Below are 20,279 nucleotides of genomic sequence, written 5' to 3'. Positions count from 1 at the left end.
GATGCAAATGCATGCCAGACAGATTCACACATCCAATGAGCTTAGCCAGGTGCAAGGAAGGCATTGCCTCTGTGTCATATGCCTGCCATGTCTAGAGCCTTTGGAATCAGGTGGTATATAAATTAAATAAGTAATAATAATAATGTCTAAGCATACATTGAGGCTCTCCGCACTATTTCCGTGTAGAAAGCCTGCAGGGGGTTTTGCGGGGAAAGTGGGCTTGACCCGTTCTCCCTGCACAAGCATGCAGCTCACCCCACGTGATTACCAGCTCCATCATGGAGCTGGTTGGGGTGGCAGGGATCGGGGGCCTCCTGGCCCCCGGAAGTACCAGAATATCCTGCGCAAGTGTACGGGGCATTCTGGGGAGCCTCCCAGTCAGGGGTCTCCTCCTGAGTTGCCGCAGTGCAGAGCTGCGCTGCAGTGACACATGATCCAATAAACAGAGTTAGCGGAGCGCTCACTCCGCTAACCTTGTTTAAGGGGAGGGCCGTTTAGGGAGTCTTGTTGCCAGGAGCCGTGTGGCTCCCATTGCAGCAGACGACCAAGTGAAACTGGACTAGCCTCCCTTAGCCCGGTTTTGCCTGGTCATGAGAATAGCCTCATTGACTGTATGCAGGCGACACTTGTATAATCCAGGGGTTCCCAACCTGAGCCCCCCAGATGTTTGCTGGACTAAACTCCCATGATCCTCAGCTGCAGTAGTCAAATACTGAGGGTCATGGGAGTGTAGTCCAACAACATCTGGGGACACAAGTTGGGAACTCTTGGTACAGTCTATGTACCCTTATGATGCTGACCATTTAGAAGATGCTCTTAGTCAATCCTTGAGATTGTGATGGAACACACCCTTAGCGATGTTGGCCTATTTCCCGTGCAAATATATGCCTTCTGTGTATACACTAGCAATCAGGCCCACTGGAACTTCCTGAGCCCATCCCCGGTCTCTGAATAACATCTAACGAGGCCTTGGCTTCCATGTTCTACCATATTTCAGCACAGTCCCTCCTGAACTGATGAATTGCCACTGCTGAACTGAGAGACTTTTTCTTTCGCTATCCTTGTGAAAGAAGCAGAGGTGTTGTCAACTTCACTTTCATTTTTCAATTTCAGAATGAAGTAAATGCAATCAAATGGGATCCCACTGGTAATCTTTTGGCATCTTGTTCTGACGACATGACTCTAAAGGTAACTGGAAGGCTTGGGCAGCTTATGGCACTTTCCAGTTTAGACCAGGCCTGCTCAACCTAGGGCCCCCCAGCTGTTTTTGGACTACAGCTCCCATGATCCCCAGCCACAGTGGCCAATAGCCAAGGATGATGGGAGTTGTAGGCCAACATCTGCAGGAGGGACCAAGCTGTGCTCCCCTGGTTTAGAATGCAAGTTGTCGGGTCTGATGTGGTGGTGTTTGGTCAAATCGGACTTGTTTCTTCTGTTCATAAGTGACACCATCTTGCTAGATCAGACCAAGAACTCATCCAGCTAGACTCCAGCAGCGGCTTTCCAGATGTCCCTATTCCCTGCATTGGATGATTGAAGATAGGTTTACCTGCCAAGATTTTATTGTTGTTCTTTTCTTTATACATATAGGTGGGGATGGGGATTTGGAGGATAAGCCAGAGGGTACATGGAAAAGGTCAGTTTGAGAAGGCATTTGAATGAAGTTATTGAGATGGCCCCAGGTATACTTCCAGGGAGCAGTCTCTGTTAGTGGCCATCTCTGGTAATGTGTATCCCTTCGTGCAAATAAGCATTGCTTAATGGCACACTTCCTTTTGATGACATGCTATTCCTACCATCAATCAGCTTAACTGACTCGCTTCACCACTCTGGATTTAGAAGCACTTAACTAGAGCCAGTCTGTGCCAAGTCTCTGTGTGGCTTCCAATCTCTTTATTAAAAAGTTATGTCTTCCTATTGCCTAGCCCAGAAACTGTGAGACGTGGGTCCCCAGAAGTTGCTATACTGCCATTGTCCCTGCTTATTGGTTAGGCTTAGAGCCTGCAGCAAGAAAAAGATGGGGAAGAGGCAGGAAAAGTCAGACTGCAGCAGAGAAGTTCAAATAAGATTGAGGTGATTCAGGAGAGGCTTTGCAAAGAAACTTTGTCTTGTTTGCACTTAAAGGAGAAAGGAGTTATTCGACAGTTAGAAGGGGTGGATTAATGACTGTTCTAGGCTATAAGCCTCTGAAAACATGTATAAAACACACTCCTCAGTTGTGCAATAATCATAAGGAGCGGAAGGCAAGAGGACAGAGCCAAAAGGAAGCAATTGGGTCTTCCAATCCACATCTTTATGCAGTTGAGTATTTATAACATTTTATCCCACCATTCCTCCAAAGATGTATAAGGAGGAGAATCTTAACTTGGCGGGGAGGGTAGACTAATCACAATTTTGCAGGATAGTTAATTGCAACAAGAATACTTATAAGCACATCATCATATGTGTTTTGATGACAGTGTTGCACCAGATGTAGGTCTTCACACTGAAGATGCATGTTCTCATTCCACTGGCAGATGGAGTGTGATCCACTCCCACCACCCCAGTCCAAAAGCGTGAACATGTGAGCCTGCTGTAGCTGGGGAGCTGGTTGTATGAAGTGGTTCCCCATGCAGTTATGTCAATTTCATCTTTGCCCATATAACCCCCTTCCTTTGGCAGATTGGCCTCTAAAAATCACCATGAATTGCATGCAGGATCTGTTCACACAATTTCTCTTACGTGGCTGATGTTTTGCAGCTAAATTTAAATGTGAATCCCTGAATTTCCTGGGGCAAAATATCAGGAAGTATATTTATTTTATTTTTAATTTTTATTTTACTTTTATTTTTTATTCCCCCACCCCACCCCAGAACAAAACCCTTTCACCAACATTTGCAATTTCACCATCTAAAGCCAACTGGAAGTTCTTTTAAAAAGAGAGAGAAATAATGCTCTAATTAGAGCGTTAACCCCTTATGTAGGCATCTCGCATCCAGGATAATATAGGTATCTTGTTAAAACAACACTGTGCCACGTTTATTTAAGGCAAGAGAACTGCTGTCTTTTTAGGAAAGCTAATGGGCTGTCTGTTTTTTTGCCTTTCTTTGTCCTCTCCTAGATCTGGAGTATGAAACAAGATAGTTGTGTTCACGATCTACAAGCACACAACAAAGAAATTTATACTATCAAATGGAGTCCCACAGGGCCCGGGACGAACAATCCAAATGCCAATCTTATGTTAGCAAGGTAATATTCAAACCGGGTTGCATGGTGGAGGGGTGGATTGGGGAGAACCAGTTCCCATGTTCATTTCTTCGTGTCTCAACTTGTCCTCCCAGATTCTTCTCTAAAACAGGGGTTCCCAACCCTGGTTCCCAGATGTTGGACTATCGCTCGCATAATCCATGTCAGTCCAACAGCATCTGGGAACCAGTGTTCCCTCTAACTCCAGGATGTTGACTACAACTCCCAGAATCCCCAGCTGCAATGGCTTTTGCTTGGGGATTTTGGGAGTTGTAGTCAACATCTGGGAATTCCCTTTTAGAGGGAACACTGCTGGGAAGCCAAGGTTGGGGTTGATCCAAACAAAGAGGTCCCTGCCAGTGTTTCCAGGACATACCGCTACTCCCAATTGTATGCTGCAGTACCTACCGATACAATATAAAGCTGCCTTATACCAAGGCAGGCCCTTGAGCCACCTAGCCCAGTATCATCTGTTCTGACTAGCTCTAGTCTGAGGCAGAGCTCATTCCCATCATCTGCTGCTGCCTGATCCTCTTAACTTGGAACAGCAGAGATTGAACCTGGAACCTTGTATATGCAGGAATGTGCTCTACCCCTGAGCTATAGCCCTTCCCCTACACAGATGTCATTTACCCAAGGAAATCCCCATATGTGGAGAAGAAGACATAGATAGGATCATCGTGAAACTGTGGTTTATGTAAGAATAATAATTGTGGTCCAGATAGCACTGAATGCTTCAACCACGTGGGTAGCTGCTATCTTGGTGTGCCTCTCACTTCCTCTTTCTCTCTCTGTCACACTGTAGAGTTTAGCATTCAGCACCTGAAGAATCTGAGTTTCAGGCTGAGTTTCAAAAGTTTCTAGCCCTTAAGGCTGCAAAAAAAAGTTTCAGAACTGAAGACAGTGCCTAGTAAAATCTCCAGGGGTAGAGGGAGGGTTAAGTAGGAATTCCAGTTGTCTGAAGAGGTGCTTTGCACACTTTCTCCCATTTCTTTCATGTGAATAAGTTATACCAAATAAGTGAACATGCAAGCAGCTGTTTAGAATTGTCATAATCTTCAGCTTTGAACCTACGAAGCTGCCTTCAACTGAGTCAGGCCATTGGTCCATCTAGCACCATATTCTCAATCGTGGACCCCTAGATGTTGTACTACAACTTCCATCATTCTCTGCCACAGTGGCCTTCAGCCACTGTGGCAAGGGATGATTGTAGTATAACATCTGGGGGTCCACGATTGAGCACCCCTGGTCTACACCAGCCTGCAACAGCTCTCCAAGATCTACAGGGTTCATTCCCAGCCCTCCGATGCAAGATATACTACTTTTATTGGAGATTTTTGCGGTTAAATCTGGGACCTTCTGCATGCAGTACATATGCACTGCCACTGAGCTATGACTCCTCCTCACTAGAAAGTGACTTCATTCCGTGTCAGATCACTGGTCCATTAAGGCCAGTATTGTCCTGGCTTTCTGCACCACTCCAGGATCTCAGGCACTAGTGTTTTTGAACCATCTCTTTGAGACTCGTTTAACTGGCAAACCTAGTAAATGAATGTGGAACCTTGTATGCACAATTCACTATCTGTGAACTAAAACTTGCTTCCCAAGATGATCAAGGACCTGGAGCACCTTCCTTATGAGACAAGGGTGCAGCATCTGGGGTTCTTTACTTTGGAAAGTTGTTGACTAAGGGGAGATATGAAAGAGGTCTATAAAATTATGCATGATGTGGAGAGAGTGGAAAGAGAAAATGTTTTCTCTCTCTCTCACAACACTAGAGCTAGGGGTCATCATATGAAACTGAAGGTCAGGAAATTTAGGACCAACAAGAGGAAGTATTTTTTTCACATAATGCATAATTAATCTATGGAATCATTTGCCATGGGATGTGGTGATGGCCACTAGCTTGGATGGCTTTAGAAGGGACTTAGACAAATTCACGAAGGACAGGTCTATCAGTGGTTACTAGTCTGGTGACTGTGGGCCATCTCCAACCTCAGAGGCATGATGCCTCTCAATACCAGTTGCCGGGGAGCAACAGCAGGAGAGAGGGCATGCACATACTTCTTGCCAGTGGACTCCCCAGAGGCATCTGGTGGGCTGCTGTGTGAACAGGATGTTGGACTAGATGGGCCTTGGGCCTGATCCAGCAGGGCTCTTCTTAGGTTCTTAAGTTTCCCTTGGGCACAACTTTATTTTGTTTTTTAATTCTTTAAAACACAGAGCTTTCATATGAAAAACCAGAAATAACCATATACTTATGGTAAGCAGTTTTACCTGCTTTTTTTGTCCATAGGTAACAGATAAAACATCAGTGTTCATTAAAATAGCAATGCAAAATCGATTTTAAAAGCTTATGCAGTGCTAAAGTCTTGCCATAATAAAATGCCTTGAATAGGTGGTCGAAAAGCATATCATGAGAGAGCCAGGTGGGCCTCGCTGGAAGGGAGTTGCGTATCCTAGGGGCTGCCACTGAAAAGGCCCTAATTTGTGCCCACCCACTGCATTTCTAATGGTGGGGATGGGGGACACAAAGAAGGGCCTCCGTTGATCTGAGTGCACAGGCATGCTCACATGCCTGGAGATGGTGTTCCAGAGACCCAGGCCCCAACCGTTGAGTTTTTCTGCAGTAAACTTTCCCCCCTCATCATTTGATTTCCACTCCTCCTCTCTCGATTTTCCCCTTCAGTACAACTGTGTTATAAAATGTCTAATGCAACTCTTCTTGAAATCCCAAAACAAAAACCTCACTGTTTAACAACAAAGCAAACTACTTTCCCTCTTTCCCTCCTTGGCAGTGCATCCTTTGATTCTACGGTTCGGTTATGGGATGTAGACCGAGGAATCTGCATCCACACTTTGACAAAACATCAAGAACCTGTGTATAGTGTAGCTTTCAGCCCCGATGGCAGGTACCTGGCCAGTGGTTCTTTCGACAAATGTGTACACATCTGGAACACACAGGTATGCTGATATGGGTGCTTCAGTTACGGCTTTTTAAAATCCACTGCTGTGCAGTTGGGGATTAATTCTGGTGTGATTGTGTTCTTATAATGTTAGTAATGAGTTATCATAATCTTGATTCTTATATTAACTATTTCATTTCTGTTTGGATTTTGAAGTTACTCGATTTAGTGGTTTGTTTAGTTGTGTTAAATTTATTATTCTTTGCTGGCTTGTTGCAAACTGCCGGGAGGTCATTGAAACAGAAATGCAGTATAGAGATTCAGCTGGACTCCACTCAGTTGAAGGGACTGTGTGATAATAGGAACATAGAAAGCTGCCTTATACCGAGTCAGGCCCTTGGTGGATCTAGCTCAATATTATCTATACCGACTGGCAGCAACTCTCCAAGGTTTCAGGCAGGCATCTCAGCCCTACTATGGAGGCAACTTGGAACGTTCTGCATGCAAGCACACAGATGCTCTTCCACTGGGCTACTGCTCCATCCCCCAAGCAGGATATCTTACAGTGTTCACATGCAGTCTCCTGTTCAAATGCAAAGCAGGGAGAGCCCTGCTTAGCAAAGGGGACAGCTCATGCTTACTACCACAAGACCAGCTCTCCTACGTTAATTACCGATGTCATGACTGGGGAGCGGGGTGGTTGTGTATATATTGCCTCAAGCTGCCCTCTCGCCAGTGGTCCCAACACTTGCCTTTCATCAGTATTCAATTCAATTCAATTAATAAATAAATATCCTAATATACATTCTGTATTAAATGCCTCCATTGCTGCTTTGATCTATTGTAATTTTATGTTGCACACAATCACTTATTGCATAAGGGGACAGTGGCTGCACATGGAATAGTCCTCATAGGGTTCCATAGAATCTCCCCTCCCTTCTCTCTCTCTCTCTCTCTGCTCTGGGCATGGGAAGTCTGTGCATGCTTCTTGTATCCCCATTCACCCCTTGGTCCCCTCCTTTTTGATAGTTACTCCAGATCTGGGTCTGGAGTACAGAGAAGGTTTGCAGCCATTATCCTCTCTTTGTATGTCACTTTGAATTTATCCTTGCAGAAAAGCTATTGATAAATGCATATGTATTATAACAGTACATATTCTAACTGCTTTCAATTTCCCCTGCCCTCCTTTTTAGACGGGTGCTCTAGTGCATAGTTATCGGGGAACAGGAGGCATTTTCGAGGTTTGCTGGAATGCAGCAGGAGACAAAGTTGGAGCAAGTGCTTCAGATGGTTCAGTAAGTAGCCAGAATGGCATCTCATTCCCTCTTGTAAGATTCCACTCCCAGGGGGCCAGAGGGTGTTGGGTATGCTTGGAATTGTGGGGCTGGAAGAAGGGTTTCTCATCTTGGGCCCCCAGATGTTTGGCCCTTGTGGCTGGGAATGATGAGTTGCAGTCCAGCATCATCTGGGGACTCGGAGGAACCCCTGATCTGGAAGCAGTGTCCCCTCTAATAGGGATTCCCAAATATTGATTACTACAACTCCCAGCATTCCCAGCTGCAATAGACTTTGTTTGGGGACTATGGAAGTTGTAGTCAACAACATCTGGGAATCCTTGTTGGACTGGAAAACTCATTGCAGCATGAGGGACCTGATAGATTATAACTTGTGCAACTCTACATAAAGTACCATCTTTATCCTAAAAGAAGAGGACTCTGGATTTAAGACGAACCCCTGAAAAAAATAGTGGTAAGTAGTGGTAAGATACAGGTTATACCTGTATTAAAACATCTAAATACAGGTTATACCTGTATTTACCTAAAAGGAACAGCCCTCTGATTTTAAGACGGCCACCCAATTTCTAACATCAAATAACTTGGAATGGGGGTGGGAACTAGTATGGATTCAAGTAAATACAGTAAGTAATTGTCAGAAGGGGTTCAGTGGCCTGCTCCTGGTAACCAGAGTTTTTGCCAGACTTAGTTATTCATCAGCTACAGTCCCAGCTGGAAACTGTCCAGCAAAACATGACCCTTTAAGGTTTTGATTTGACACTTAATGTGCGGCAGCTGTGAAAAAGGCCAATTCCATGCTAGGAATCATTAGGAAGGGGATTGAAAATAAAACAGCTAATATTATAATGCCCTTATACAAATCTATGGTGCGGCCACACCTGGAGTACTGCGTACAATTCTGGTCACCACATCTAGAAAAGGACATTGTAGAACTGGAGAAGGTGCAGAAGAGAGCAACCAAGATGATCAGGGGCCTAGAGCACCTTTCTTATGAGGAAAGGCTACAACACCTGGGGCTTTTTAGTTTAGAAAAAAGACGACTGCGGGGAGACATGATAGAGGTCTATAAAACCATGCATGGTGTGGAGAAAGTGGATTGCGAGAAATTCTTCTCCCTCTCACATCACACTAGAACCAGGGGTCATCCCATGAAATTGATTGCCGAACAGAAGTACTCTTTCATACAACGCATAATCAGCTTGTGGAATTCTCTGCCACAAGATGTGGTGATAGCCAACAACCTGGATGACTTTAAGCAGGATTTGGATAACTTCATGGAAGAGAGGTCTATCATCGGCTACTAGTCAGATAAGTTTGGGTGGTAATCCAGGACTGCTATCTCTAAACAGCACACAGTCAAAGTGTACCCAACAAGGATGCAGTGGCTGGCATCCAGACTAGCACTGTGGGCATGCAGCAGTGCTGACTTCCAGTCTACCACGGTGCTGTTGTGCAAGCAGGGGGAAGCCCTCAAACCTCAGGGGCATATTTTTGTGATACACAGTGGGTTTCAGAAGGAAGAGATCATCTGCAAAAATTCCCCCCACACACACACACACTGCTTGTACAACATCACTCCGGTGGTCTGAAAATTAGCAGTTGGCACTGGCGCATGCATGCATATGGTACTAGTCTGGACGTCTGCCAATGGCTTTAGCAGTGGGGAAATCACCATCTCCTGTTGATCACGAGAACTGGAACTGCTCTGCTGTCTTAAGTCATGATAGTTTCCGTGGCAGAACATAAGAACAGCCTTGCTGGATCAGGCTCAAGGCCCATCGAGTCCAGCATCCTGTTTCCCACAGTGGCCCTCCACATGCCTCTAGGAAGCCCACAGGCAAGAGGTGAGGGCATGCCTCTCTCCTGCTATTGCTCCACAGCAACTGGTATTCAGAGGCATCTTGCTTCTGAGGCTAGAGGTGGCCTATAGCCACCAGATGACTAGCCTCTGATAGACCTGTCCTGCATGTCTAAGCCCCTCTTAAAGCCATCCAGGCTGGTGCTGTCGCCACATCCTGTGTCAGAGACTGCTGTAGATTCTGTCTTTATGACTGCTACTTTGTGCTGCTTGAGTGCAACTTGTACAAAACGTATTCTATATTTAATAAAAAATTAGACTAGTGTAGGCGTGTGACCAGATGGTCAAACGTTGAGCCCGGGGGTGGGGGGTCATGTTTCTGTGGACCCCTTGTATCTTGGAAAATATAAGAGTACAAGAATTGCTATGCCTATCCAGACTGAGGCTGAGATTATAGATTCATTTTTTTTACTCTGAAACCTCACCACAAGGTGAAATGTTGCTATCATTCATCCATAATTACTTACTCTTCAAAGTTCAACCCAACAGAAAGGTCTATCGGCTTCTTAAGTGGAAGAAACTTTGTGTGACTGTACCTCTGTTCTGCCACATGGTGGAGCATTTTTAACTACAGAACAATAAGAGGGATTCCTCTCTCCTTTGTGAGGTGTCCCTGTTAAAAGGAACACACAGGTTCACCACCAAGTTCTATTTAGCTCTGCATTAAAAGTGGAGCCTGCAACCCAAAGTTGGAGTGAATCCCCAGCCTCTTAAAAGTATTGTTCAGACGGCCCTGCTGTGTGTCTTTCCTCCTGAAGCAACCCTGTATAATGCAGAAACGGGGTTTTTTGTTTTTATTTCTGGCTGGGGGTTAAACTTGCAACACACATTCTCTCCAACCCTAATCTTCCTCCCCAGAATACTTCCTGTAAATTGTTAGGCATGAGCAGGCCAGCTCCCTCCCTGCTGCTTAGAAACAGAAAACCATAAGAAAGCTGCCTTCTGCAGCGTCAGACCCTCGGTCCATCTAGCTCAGTATTGTCCACACAGACTGGCAGTGGCTTCTCCAAGGGTTGCAGGCAGGAGTGTCTCTCAGCCCTATGTTGGAGATGCCAGGGAAGGAACTTGGAACCTTCTGCATGCAATCATGCAGGTGCTCTTCCCAGAGCGGCCCCATCCCTTAAGGGGAATGTCTTATGGTGCTCACATGTAGTCTCCCATTCAAATGCAAACAAGGGCTCTCTCCTCAATTTATGTGTCTTTTTCAACTACTGCACAAATGTTTTGTGAACTGATTTCTTCAACTGCCCTCAGCCAATAGTGTTAACTGGTAGCCCTGTCTAAATTCTGGGTGTTTTAAAACACGGTCTTGTTTTTCCTGTCCTGGGATGGGAATGAGAGCTACCTATAGTGAGGTGAGCCAGAATTGTAAAATATCACGACTGAGCAGCAACAAGTGTGTTGCTTTCCCCCCCTCCCTGATCAAAAGGTAGCAGGAAAGATGGAAGCTTCCCCTCGCCAGACAATGAGATAGCTTTAGCTTTGTCAACTCTTTATATGTCCTCGTTCTAAAAGACCCTGACAACTCGCACGGGTCTTGGAACATCAGAAGCTGCCATGTACAGAATCAGACCATTGGTCTATCAAGCTCAGTATTGTCTACAAAGACTGGCAGCAGCTTCTCCAAGGTTGTAGGCAAGAGTCTCTCTCAGCCCTATTTTGGAGAAGCCAGGCAGGGAACCTGGAACCTTCTGCTCTTCCCAGAGCGGCTCCAACCCCTGAGGGGAATATCTTCCAGTGCTAACACTTCTAGTCTCACATTCAGAGGTAACCAGGGTGGACCCTGCTTAGCTAAGGGGACAAGTCATGCTTGCTACCACAAGACCAGCTCTCTTCTCCTTGGAAGCTTAAAGGGTCTTGGAAGCTTAAAGGGTCATGTTGTGCTGTCTGTCTCTCAGTTTGCAGACTTGCCTATTTGGTGTACCTCAGGCGTCTCCCAAGAATGTAGAAACCACAATTTTATTTTGGGGGTGGCTTTTTTTTTTTTGCATCCATACTGATGAGGACTCAACCCTGTGAGTTTGCTGCTCTCTCCATTGTGAGAGTGAGCGCACACTGGTCAAGGGGGAGATTCACAGAGCATGCCTGTTCTCCCCCGCCCCCCAATCAGATAGCCAGAGGTATCTGAACTTGGAGGCTGAACTTCTGGCTAAAATTGCCAGAAGCCACTGATCGCTTTCTATGTTCCCTCTTAGTCGTGTGCATGTGTGCAAACTCACAAGGTTTTTTTAATGTCCGCTCAGTTAATTTCAGAACCCGCTCAGGTTGACTCAGAAAGGCCCCATTCTGAATATGCATGCGCACAGACTGCCTTGATACTGCCACCCAGAACAAAACTCATTCCGTGCACACATGAAAAGAATTAGAGGGAATACTGCTCTCTCTCCCCCCGTTTTACTGACCTCCTAATTTTCAGGTGTCATTCATGCTAGTGGGCTAGTCCCCCTCCCCCCCGACCCCGGCTTCTGTTTCTAACAATGCCACATTCTCTCTCCCTCTACCCTTTCCCCCCGCCCCCACTTGCAGGTTTGTGTACTAGACCTACGGAAATAGTGCTACTAGTTGGAAGCCATGGACCGACTATGAATGTGTACATAGCCAAAATGACTGTCCCCTTGACCCATGTACTGCTATAGTCCCAACTGAACCATGGCCAGTCCACTGCAGCCAAACCTGAAAGAATTATATACATATACTGTATATTTAAAAAAAAAAAAAGCAAAAATAAGATTACACCCTGAAGAAGATGACAGAGTTTTGTCACAGCTTGTGAAGCCTGTTCACCAAGTGCTGGAATCTGCTGTGCCCCCAAAAAATAACATGTAAGCATTTTGGATATGGAATAAAAACAAAACCAAGACGAGAGAGAGAGAAACATAACTGTACAAGAGCAGACCATTCAGTATACCAAATTGGGGAAAACTACAAATGGCTGCCATTTTTCCCCCCTTTCCCTTCTTAACTCTTTGAAAGGTTGGATTTTCCCCTTCTTTTTAGCTTTTTTTCTCCAGTAGGTGATGAGCAGTTTTCATGTACAGGGAAAATGGACTTGCATACTCCTGAGACAGTAGTTTGTTCATTGCTTTTTAAACCTTTTTTTCTCTCCCCCATTTAGTTTATTGATGCTCAAAGGAAGGGTGTGAATCAGTTTCTTGGTGGTGGTTCTTTTCACTTGGAATTGAGAAAATTCTTTTGCAGCAGTTCTCGGAGTGCTTTGTTTGAAAGATGTAGATATCTGGAACATGTTTGCTATCTGCTTACAGTTTAGATGGAGAGGGAGGAAACAATGCAGATCCTTTTGAAAGATGAAGTTTTGTGTTCCTTTTCAGTTGTAAGACACTTTTACTCTTCAGCTCACATACTGGAGGATGGTGGTTGTGGGGAGCGGGGTGGGCGTGTTTCTTTTCAATGAAGACAGTTTTCAAAAGCAGTCATTTCTTCATTGAGTCATCTCTGCCAAACAAAAAGGTACAAAAATGTTGAAGATGCATAAATAGAGACTGTGATGACATTTGGAAGATATACATGGTGGGTTATCCCATATGATCATGCATTGGATTTCACGTTTACATAACTGCCTACACATGTTGATTGACAGTGTTCCATGCACAGTGGAAGGTCAGCATTACGGACCCACTGGGGCTGCTTTGCAACTCGAGAGGTTGGCCTGCCAGTGTAGCGTGACAGTGCAGCTGTGGAATTACTTAAAACTGCTTCCAGGCAGTCCCACAGCACTACTGCCCAGAAGCAGCTATAAGTTGTTCCACAGCAGGCTCTGTCATGTTATAGGACAGGACTGCCTTTCAAATTTCACAGCCGCCCTTGCAGCTCCATAAAGCTGATGTTCCGCTGTGTGGGATGTTGACCACTGCTTCCATTGTGAGTGTGCCCAGTCTGTACTCCTCAACGCAAGGGATGGGTCTCCCACAGGAGGTGGGCTGGTGCCGTCCTGATCTCCCACCACGTGTGTGTTCCAAACGTCAGCATAGGGCTTATAACAAAGTCTATCCCTTCTGTTTGAAATATGCCCACACTTATGGTTCTGTTGTGCACTACTTTGAGAAGGAATGGAACGGTGGAGAAAGGGGATCATTTGGTTGATGTTTTAATTCTTCGGGGCAAGCGTTGCTGCCACAGCTCCCTTGACCATTTCACCCATTCTTAATCGGTAGAGCTCGGATGTTTCGCGTAACCGAATTCCAAATTAAAAGTATTTTGCTTGCGTGTTTGGTTCTTTTTCCTTTATACGAAAAAATAACTTTGGGGTCTCCTCACTAACCCTTCCCAAAAGAGGCAAGATGTTTACTCTCCTAAGGTACAGATCCACTGGAAACGTTGTCTGTACAAATCGCATTGGAACGGACCTGTGTAGTACAGCGTTATGGCAATGCCTGGCAAGCCTTGGGCTGGCCAAGTTCCCAGTGAATTGTGTCCCTTAGTTTTTGAAAGGAAAATGGAGAGAGAGAAATCTTTAACAAAGGACTTGCTTCAAGTTTATTTTTAATATTGAGTGATTGAGCTTCTGTAGATGAAACCTGTCTTGCACTAAACTCACTCTGCTGCTCCCCTCTCATAGTTCTTGTATGTGCTTGCAACATTCCCCCACGCCTCAACTTAGGATACCCATAAGCTGCTATTTGTTTTTAGGGCGGGGGGGGGGGAATATGATCACTACTATATCATGTCTTTTTGGTTTCTAATATCAAGCATTGCTTTTCTCTTTCTTCACAGCAAGAGATGTAACTGGCAAACAGTTTGTTCACGGAATTGATTAAAACTAATACCAATAGCAGTATCCTCTCCATAAAAGTAATAGCATGAAGTTGGGCTTTTGCCCAAACCATTGTTGCATCCCATTTCCCACAACTCCCAGCAGGTCTTTTATTTAAAAAAAAAAAAGTGGGGAGAAAGATTGTCAGGTGTTGTAACATTTCACCCCAAATTTTACGGATAAGGTATCAGTTTTTATATTGTTGTTTCAGTTGTAGCAACATGGCTTACAAAGACTAGATTTCAAATCTGGGTGCAGTCATTTTTGTTGGCAGAATGACATATTATGGCACTTCCATGTTGATTTCTCCCGCCACCTCTGTTAATGTCTAATTCAAGTAAACCTGTGGCAAAACCAGATTCCCTTCTCTGCATCATCGGCTGGTAGGGGCAGGGAAACCCACCTCCTATTATCTGTTCAGATACACTCCATGTGCATTCAGTGAACCTGTAGAGGAGGGAGATGGACCACACTATCTGGCCACGCCCCTGACATCTGTATATTCATTTGCATGCATGAAAGGGACCATTGTGCTTGGTGTGTACCCATGGACCTCTTCCATGTATTCGCTTGAAGATGGAGGCAGAGGAATGTGCCAGCATTGAGGGCTGTGGTCCTCAGGCATAGACCTCTCCCTACTCCAAGCCTTCACTGAAAACATGGAGGGTATTTGCCACATAAGGTTAGTGGCATCAGGGACCAGGTTAAGTTGAAGTGGATGTTATGGGAGTTGGGGCTTAATACAGAACTGCCTCTTTCAGTAAAAGTCCTGTGGTGTTTGTAACTGGTAGGTCTGCCCTTCGTTATAAGTTGCGCTAACCCCAGAGGATCCAGCTCTTTAGCCTTTTTTAATGAGAGCATTCTTTTGGCATTGATTTCTGCTATTTCTATACACACACTCAACTCCATTTTGAAGCAAGTTCCGCCTATGTGTCATGGCAACCATTTTAGATGATGTTTAATAAATGCACCCCAGTTGTTAGTGGGGTATTACAGCATTGTGAGAAAAGAAACAGAAGGAAGGTTCATATCCATAAGGGCCGTTGTACGATACAGTTCTGCTAACAGCTCTTTGTAGGGTTTGGTAATAGGCTCAAGTTGTTCAGGATAATTTCCCTGTGAATTACAAGATGTAAGAAACGTAACCTATTGAGTATCTGGCACTTGAAAATCTTTTTATTGCTGGAGGTTCAGGACTGTGGCTGACCTCTGTCATTAAATGGGGAAAAAAGTTTTCTAAAAAATGTAAAAATAAAAAATCTGTGCAATAATTTTAAACTGTGCTCCCAGGAATAGACACACGTGTGTGTGTTGGGTTTGTTGTTTTTTTAAGTATATTTAAACCACATTTTTTTCCTTTAGCAACGCAAATGTCAATTGCACTGAACTTAAATCTTAAAAAGTCAGAGGTGATTCTTGATAGTACTTTTGTATTTTGATATGGACAGTCTGTTTTTTTCATACAAGCTATTGAATGGATGTTTCAGCGGACTTCTAAGAGTGTAAACATGTGTTGAACTCCTTTTGACACAGCTGCAGAATCCCACAGCAATGTTCACACTTCTGGTTTTGTAACCTTTTAGCTATTTCTGTTTGTGATTTGATTCTAGGCCATTGCAGTATGATATAGCGTGTAGAGGATATTGAGCCTTCATTATCACCAAATCCTGGGCTGATTTCCCTTCCTTCCCTGCCCCCGCTTTGGCTTCTAACACAATTCAAACTCCTCCATTTTTGTGGGCCAGATGCTCAACCAGTCCCTCTCCTGGGATACATGGGTTAGATTCTGAACTGTCAGCCGCCATGCTAGATGACAGGGACTCTATTTTACCAGAGCCAAACATGTGAATGTCAAACCTCCTCTCTCCCCCTCCCCCACCCGCTTCTATGTGATTAATCTTATCAGAATCCATTGCTGTTAAGAGTATGCAAAGGATGCAGGAGCGTCGCCCTTGGCTGTTTTCCCGAGGATTGCATTTATGGTTGTGCTGTGGGGCTTTGGTCTTTTTCTCTCTTGGTACAGCAGCTTCCCTGTCCCATTCTGCCAGCTGCTTCTGAAAATAGGGAGAGTTGGTGCAGCTCTTGTGATAAAGCATGAAAACCGAAGGTTGCTGAAAGAGGAGAGAAAAGGCCCACTTCACATGGCGGTTTTCTGCTTTTGCAGAAATGGGTGGCTTGAACCACAGCCCTGAACAGGAAGTCCTTTTGCTGCTGTCCTTTATCTACCTATGTGCCACAGTGCTGCTCCAGTTTTGAACTAACTCCCTGCCACTTTGAGTATGAGACAGGCATGCAAAACATGGCATTAGAGAGAGAAAAGATGGATTAGGATCAATATTCCCTGTAACAGGGATTCCCAGATGGGGACTACAGCTCCCATAATTCCCAGCCAAAGGCCATAACACCTGGCGATGCTGGGAGTTGTAGCCAACAACGGGGCAATCTGCTGTTACAGGGAACACTGGATAGGATGGGTGGAAACATTTCAAGTGCCAAGTTGTTTTACAGAGGAGATCAGGGATGGAAAATGTGTCACACCATTATTGCTAGCTGGTCCAGACTGAACTACACAGTAAGGCAATTCACACAATCAAAAACTAGGTGCGTCAAATGCCCTACCAGGTTTGGGAGCTGTGCATGCTCCCATTTGTGGGTGAGGCAGGAGTTGGGTAGGGCAACGCCATCCTACCCAGCATATTACCAAGGTAGGAGGAAGAACTGCCCTATTCTGCTTCTCATACACAAGCAAAAATTGGGAGCAGGTGCAGCTTCCAAAACCAGTCTCGGATCGTGTGTACTGCCTTGCTGTGTGGCAAACATGGGCTGCCCAACCTAACATTCTCAGACCTGGGTCCTCGGCTGTTGAACCACAACTCCCATCAGTCCCCTTCAGCTGTTTGTTGGGGTTGATGGAAGTTGTAATCCAGCAGTATCTGGGAATCCAAGATTGAGAACTCCTGCTATAAGTTTACACATACCTGTGTCGTCATAGCAAGCATGGACTTAGGAACATTGGTTTGCCATGAAAATGGTGATTTACCCCAACGTAGACCAGGTTTGCACTAACTGCAGGATAACCAGCAGATCCCGATGAGTGTGGGCTGCCAGTGCGAGCTGAAGTTCGTATCCTCTGAGCCCACTGACGTCAGGTCAGGTTGCCAGTGCTGGGTTCCCTCCCACCACCCAAAAGCTGTAACTTGCATTTGAAGTTGGGCAGAGGGTGCCGGATGCCAGAGGAAACCCAGCATTGGCAACTTGACAGTGGCAGGTTTGGACAACACAAAATAGTGCAATCTCTGGCCCTCACCAGGAGCATGTGTTCCCCCTCCCTTTCCATGGGTCATACGAATCTGCCTACTGTTTTATCAAGGAAACTTCACAGAGCAGCCAACTGAGCTGCAGTATGGCTTTGTGTGTCATGGAATCTCCATGCCGAACGTGAGATTTCAGCATTCCTTTCTTTAAGACATTTTCTTTTGCCACATGTGGTGGACAGTTGTCTGCTTTCTTAGCTTGGAATGTTGAATTTCTTCCCCTTTTATTTCACTTGTCCATAAGACTCCTCGGTATGTAAAATATTTACATAGATTGGGAGAAAACATTCTCCCTTCCTCCACCTATTGTAGTGAATTTAACTGGCAGATAAGAGCTGGATGGGAAAAAACAAAACCTAGAATGAAAATAATCAATGGTAATGGACAACTGTCAATTTTTCAGATTTCCCCCCTCATTTTTTTTTGTCAGGCTCCCCGCCCCCCTTGAAATCTGGGGTATAAATGGTAATTCAGTGGTCACTCACAACAGCGTAGTCACATTGATGAATTAGAAAGGAAACTATGATTCCCAAAGGCAAAGCATCTGATATGGGCTGTGTGGGGAAAGCAAGTTGGGTGTGGGGGGAGAGAGAAACAAGGGAAGGCTTGCTATGTTACAGCCAAACCACTAGGAAATGGGTAGGCAAACCTGGCCCTCCAGCTGTTGTTGAACTACAACTCCCAGCATCGCCAGCCACAATAAATTGTACCTGGGGATGCTGGGAGTTGTAGTCCAAAAACAGCTGGAGGGTCAAGTTTGCCCAGCCCTACACTAGGGCAATATCTTAAGGGCAGAGTTTATTGGGAAAACTGGGTGTGGCTATGTCTTTTGTGGCCTTACTCCTTATCGTAAACCCCATTAACACTGTAATGCAGGTACATCACTTCTCTTGCCTACAAATAGCTCATGTCTCGGGTTAGGACAGTGAAGTCAAACTGTTTAGGGTTGTTACACTATGATAATGTAACTGGCTGATTACTGATATACCCATCATGCAACCTGCAACCCTACATTTATTTCCTTGCAAGTAAGTTCAGTTTATTCCCTTGAAATGTCCAGACCATTTTTGCAGTATAAAAATCTTGCTCTCCTTGGATGGCTTGAAAAAAAGTTATAAGACCTTGCATCCGAAAAGAAAAATGAAAACTTGCTGATTTTTATAACATAGAAGCAATTGCAGAGAAAGACCAAAGATTTGTAACAATTTTAGTTTTCCTTCCTTAGTGCTTTTCAGCATTGCTTAGTTGCTGGTAGACTATTTGAGAAGATATCACTCATTTTAAAATACCCTCTAAGTTTGTTTGGGCCGAATCGTTTTGTGTTGTGACTTTTGTGGCTGATACAAAAGTTCATTTAAACACTTTCTAGAAAGGGGGTGGGTTGCAAAATGGACTTGGGTGTGTGTGTTTCTTTTAAAGAAACAGAGGACTCAGAAGCACAGTCTTTTGATATTCATTTCAAAGGGAAATAAACATTGGGGCTGATGGATGCCCCAAAACTGTAGGTAAGAAAGATCTATATAGTAAGCTCTGTGAAGGTTGGCCTTCATTAGAAGCAAAATTTTTGATAACTGTGTTGGACTAAAACTACATTGGCTGAGGAAGTGGGTCTGGAAATGATTGCCTTGGAAATTATGGCCCTTCCTGGCTAGGGTTAGAAATTACTTTTGGATTTGGTAGGAAAGGAGTTCATTTCATATTTTTCCAGGAGAGGGCAGCATTGTGGCACATGAGCACGGACTTGTAGGATCTGTCCATATAAGAGGTTTAAAAGGGGGCGAGTGTCCAAATAGTGTGTCGGGAACTCCCCACGTAATCCACATGACGCCTTGACCTCATTCCATGCTGGATTTGTACTGTCCCACCCGCTGCAGACATTAGCAGTTCTGTGTGTGATTCTGTGTCAGTGACAGGAGTTGCACAATAGGCCTGCAAAAATGTACCCTCGAAAAGGTAGGTGCTTCCTGCACTTAGGATGTGTGTGCATGAGCGGAACTGAGAGCAGAAAGCTACTGTGTTGACATGCCCCTCATTTTAGTGGACAGCAGCAAATCTATCTATCCGAGACAAAGTTACTCCCGTTTACCTTGCTTGTCCAGTTCTATATAAACTGGTTTTGTTTAAATGTCAAACCAAGAAATACACAGGTCATTGATTTCAGGTTTCAATTATAGTCAACTAAACATTTTGACACAGCTTGAATTCTTCGGTCTTTTAAGTCCCCTGTGTTGAGAATCATAACAAAAGCATGATTTTTATTTTTAAAACTTTAATGCTTCTTACTACTTTTTTCTTTTCTTTGCACTTGTGGATAAATTCAGGAAATCTGTTGTTGCTTCTCCCGTATGCTCTGCAATCTTGTTTCTTGACAGGCCATGCTGAGCAAGTCCGTCACCTGTAATACAAAAGTAATCTCTTTTTCTTTCTCTCTCTCTTTCCTGAATTTGACATTGTAGTTGTAAAAAGGTTCCAATTTTGGAGTTGCAAATCTTTTGGGTCTACTTCTGTGAGCCTACCTATAGCACTGGATTAAAATGTCTACATCATTTCTTCAGTTATATATCCAGTTAAATTTACAAATGTTGTAAAAGTGTAAAACCAGCCCATGAAAGATATTTTCTTTTCTTTTTTACTTGTTCAAAAGACTTTTTATTGTTCAGTTTTCATGATTTATTGTCTAAAGAAGACTGCTATAGATGTTCTATACTGTCCTGGACCCATGTTAATTACACCTTTTTATGATGTACTTTGGTTCCACATCACAATGATTTTGTCCCCTCAAAAGCCTGTTCTTAATCCCTTTTTAGGCACATTTTCTGTTGCAGTTTTCCCTTCCCATTGTATTGCTCTGACAAGTGTAATTTGAATCAGATCTGAAAGAGGTCCAGAATAAAATATATTTTGATACGA

General features: G+C 44.4%; 1 protein-coding gene across 21 annotated transcripts in view; it reads left to right on the top strand.

Annotated features, from left to right (window-relative positions):
• The window catches only part of TBL1XR1 (TBL1X/Y related 1), a 269,891-nt gene extending 249,612 nt beyond the window's left edge, over positions 1 to 20,279 (top strand). For all 21 annotated transcript variants that reach the window (XM_053306086.1, XM_053306085.1, XM_053306072.1 and 18 more), the window contains 5 exons: positions 1,114 to 1,188; positions 3,101 to 3,228; positions 6,024 to 6,189; positions 7,325 to 7,426; positions 11,811 to 20,279. In XM_053306086.1, the coding sequence (XP_053162061.1) occupies positions 1,114 to 1,188; positions 3,101 to 3,228; positions 6,024 to 6,189; positions 7,325 to 7,426; positions 11,811 to 11,837 (498 nt within the window). In that variant the 3' untranslated portion in view covers positions 11,838 to 20,279. The remainder of the gene's footprint in view (positions 1 to 1,113; positions 1,189 to 3,100; positions 3,229 to 6,023; positions 6,190 to 7,324; positions 7,427 to 11,810) is intronic.

The sequence above is a fragment of the Hemicordylus capensis genome, chromosome 3 (genome assembly GCF_027244095.1).
Source record: "Hemicordylus capensis ecotype Gifberg chromosome 3, rHemCap1.1.pri, whole genome shotgun sequence".
NCBI classification, from domain to species: domain Eukaryota; kingdom Metazoa; phylum Chordata; class Lepidosauria; order Squamata; family Cordylidae; genus Hemicordylus; species Hemicordylus capensis.
Note: the sequence above shows the minus strand (reverse complement) of the source record. Positions and strands in the feature narration are given on the sequence as shown.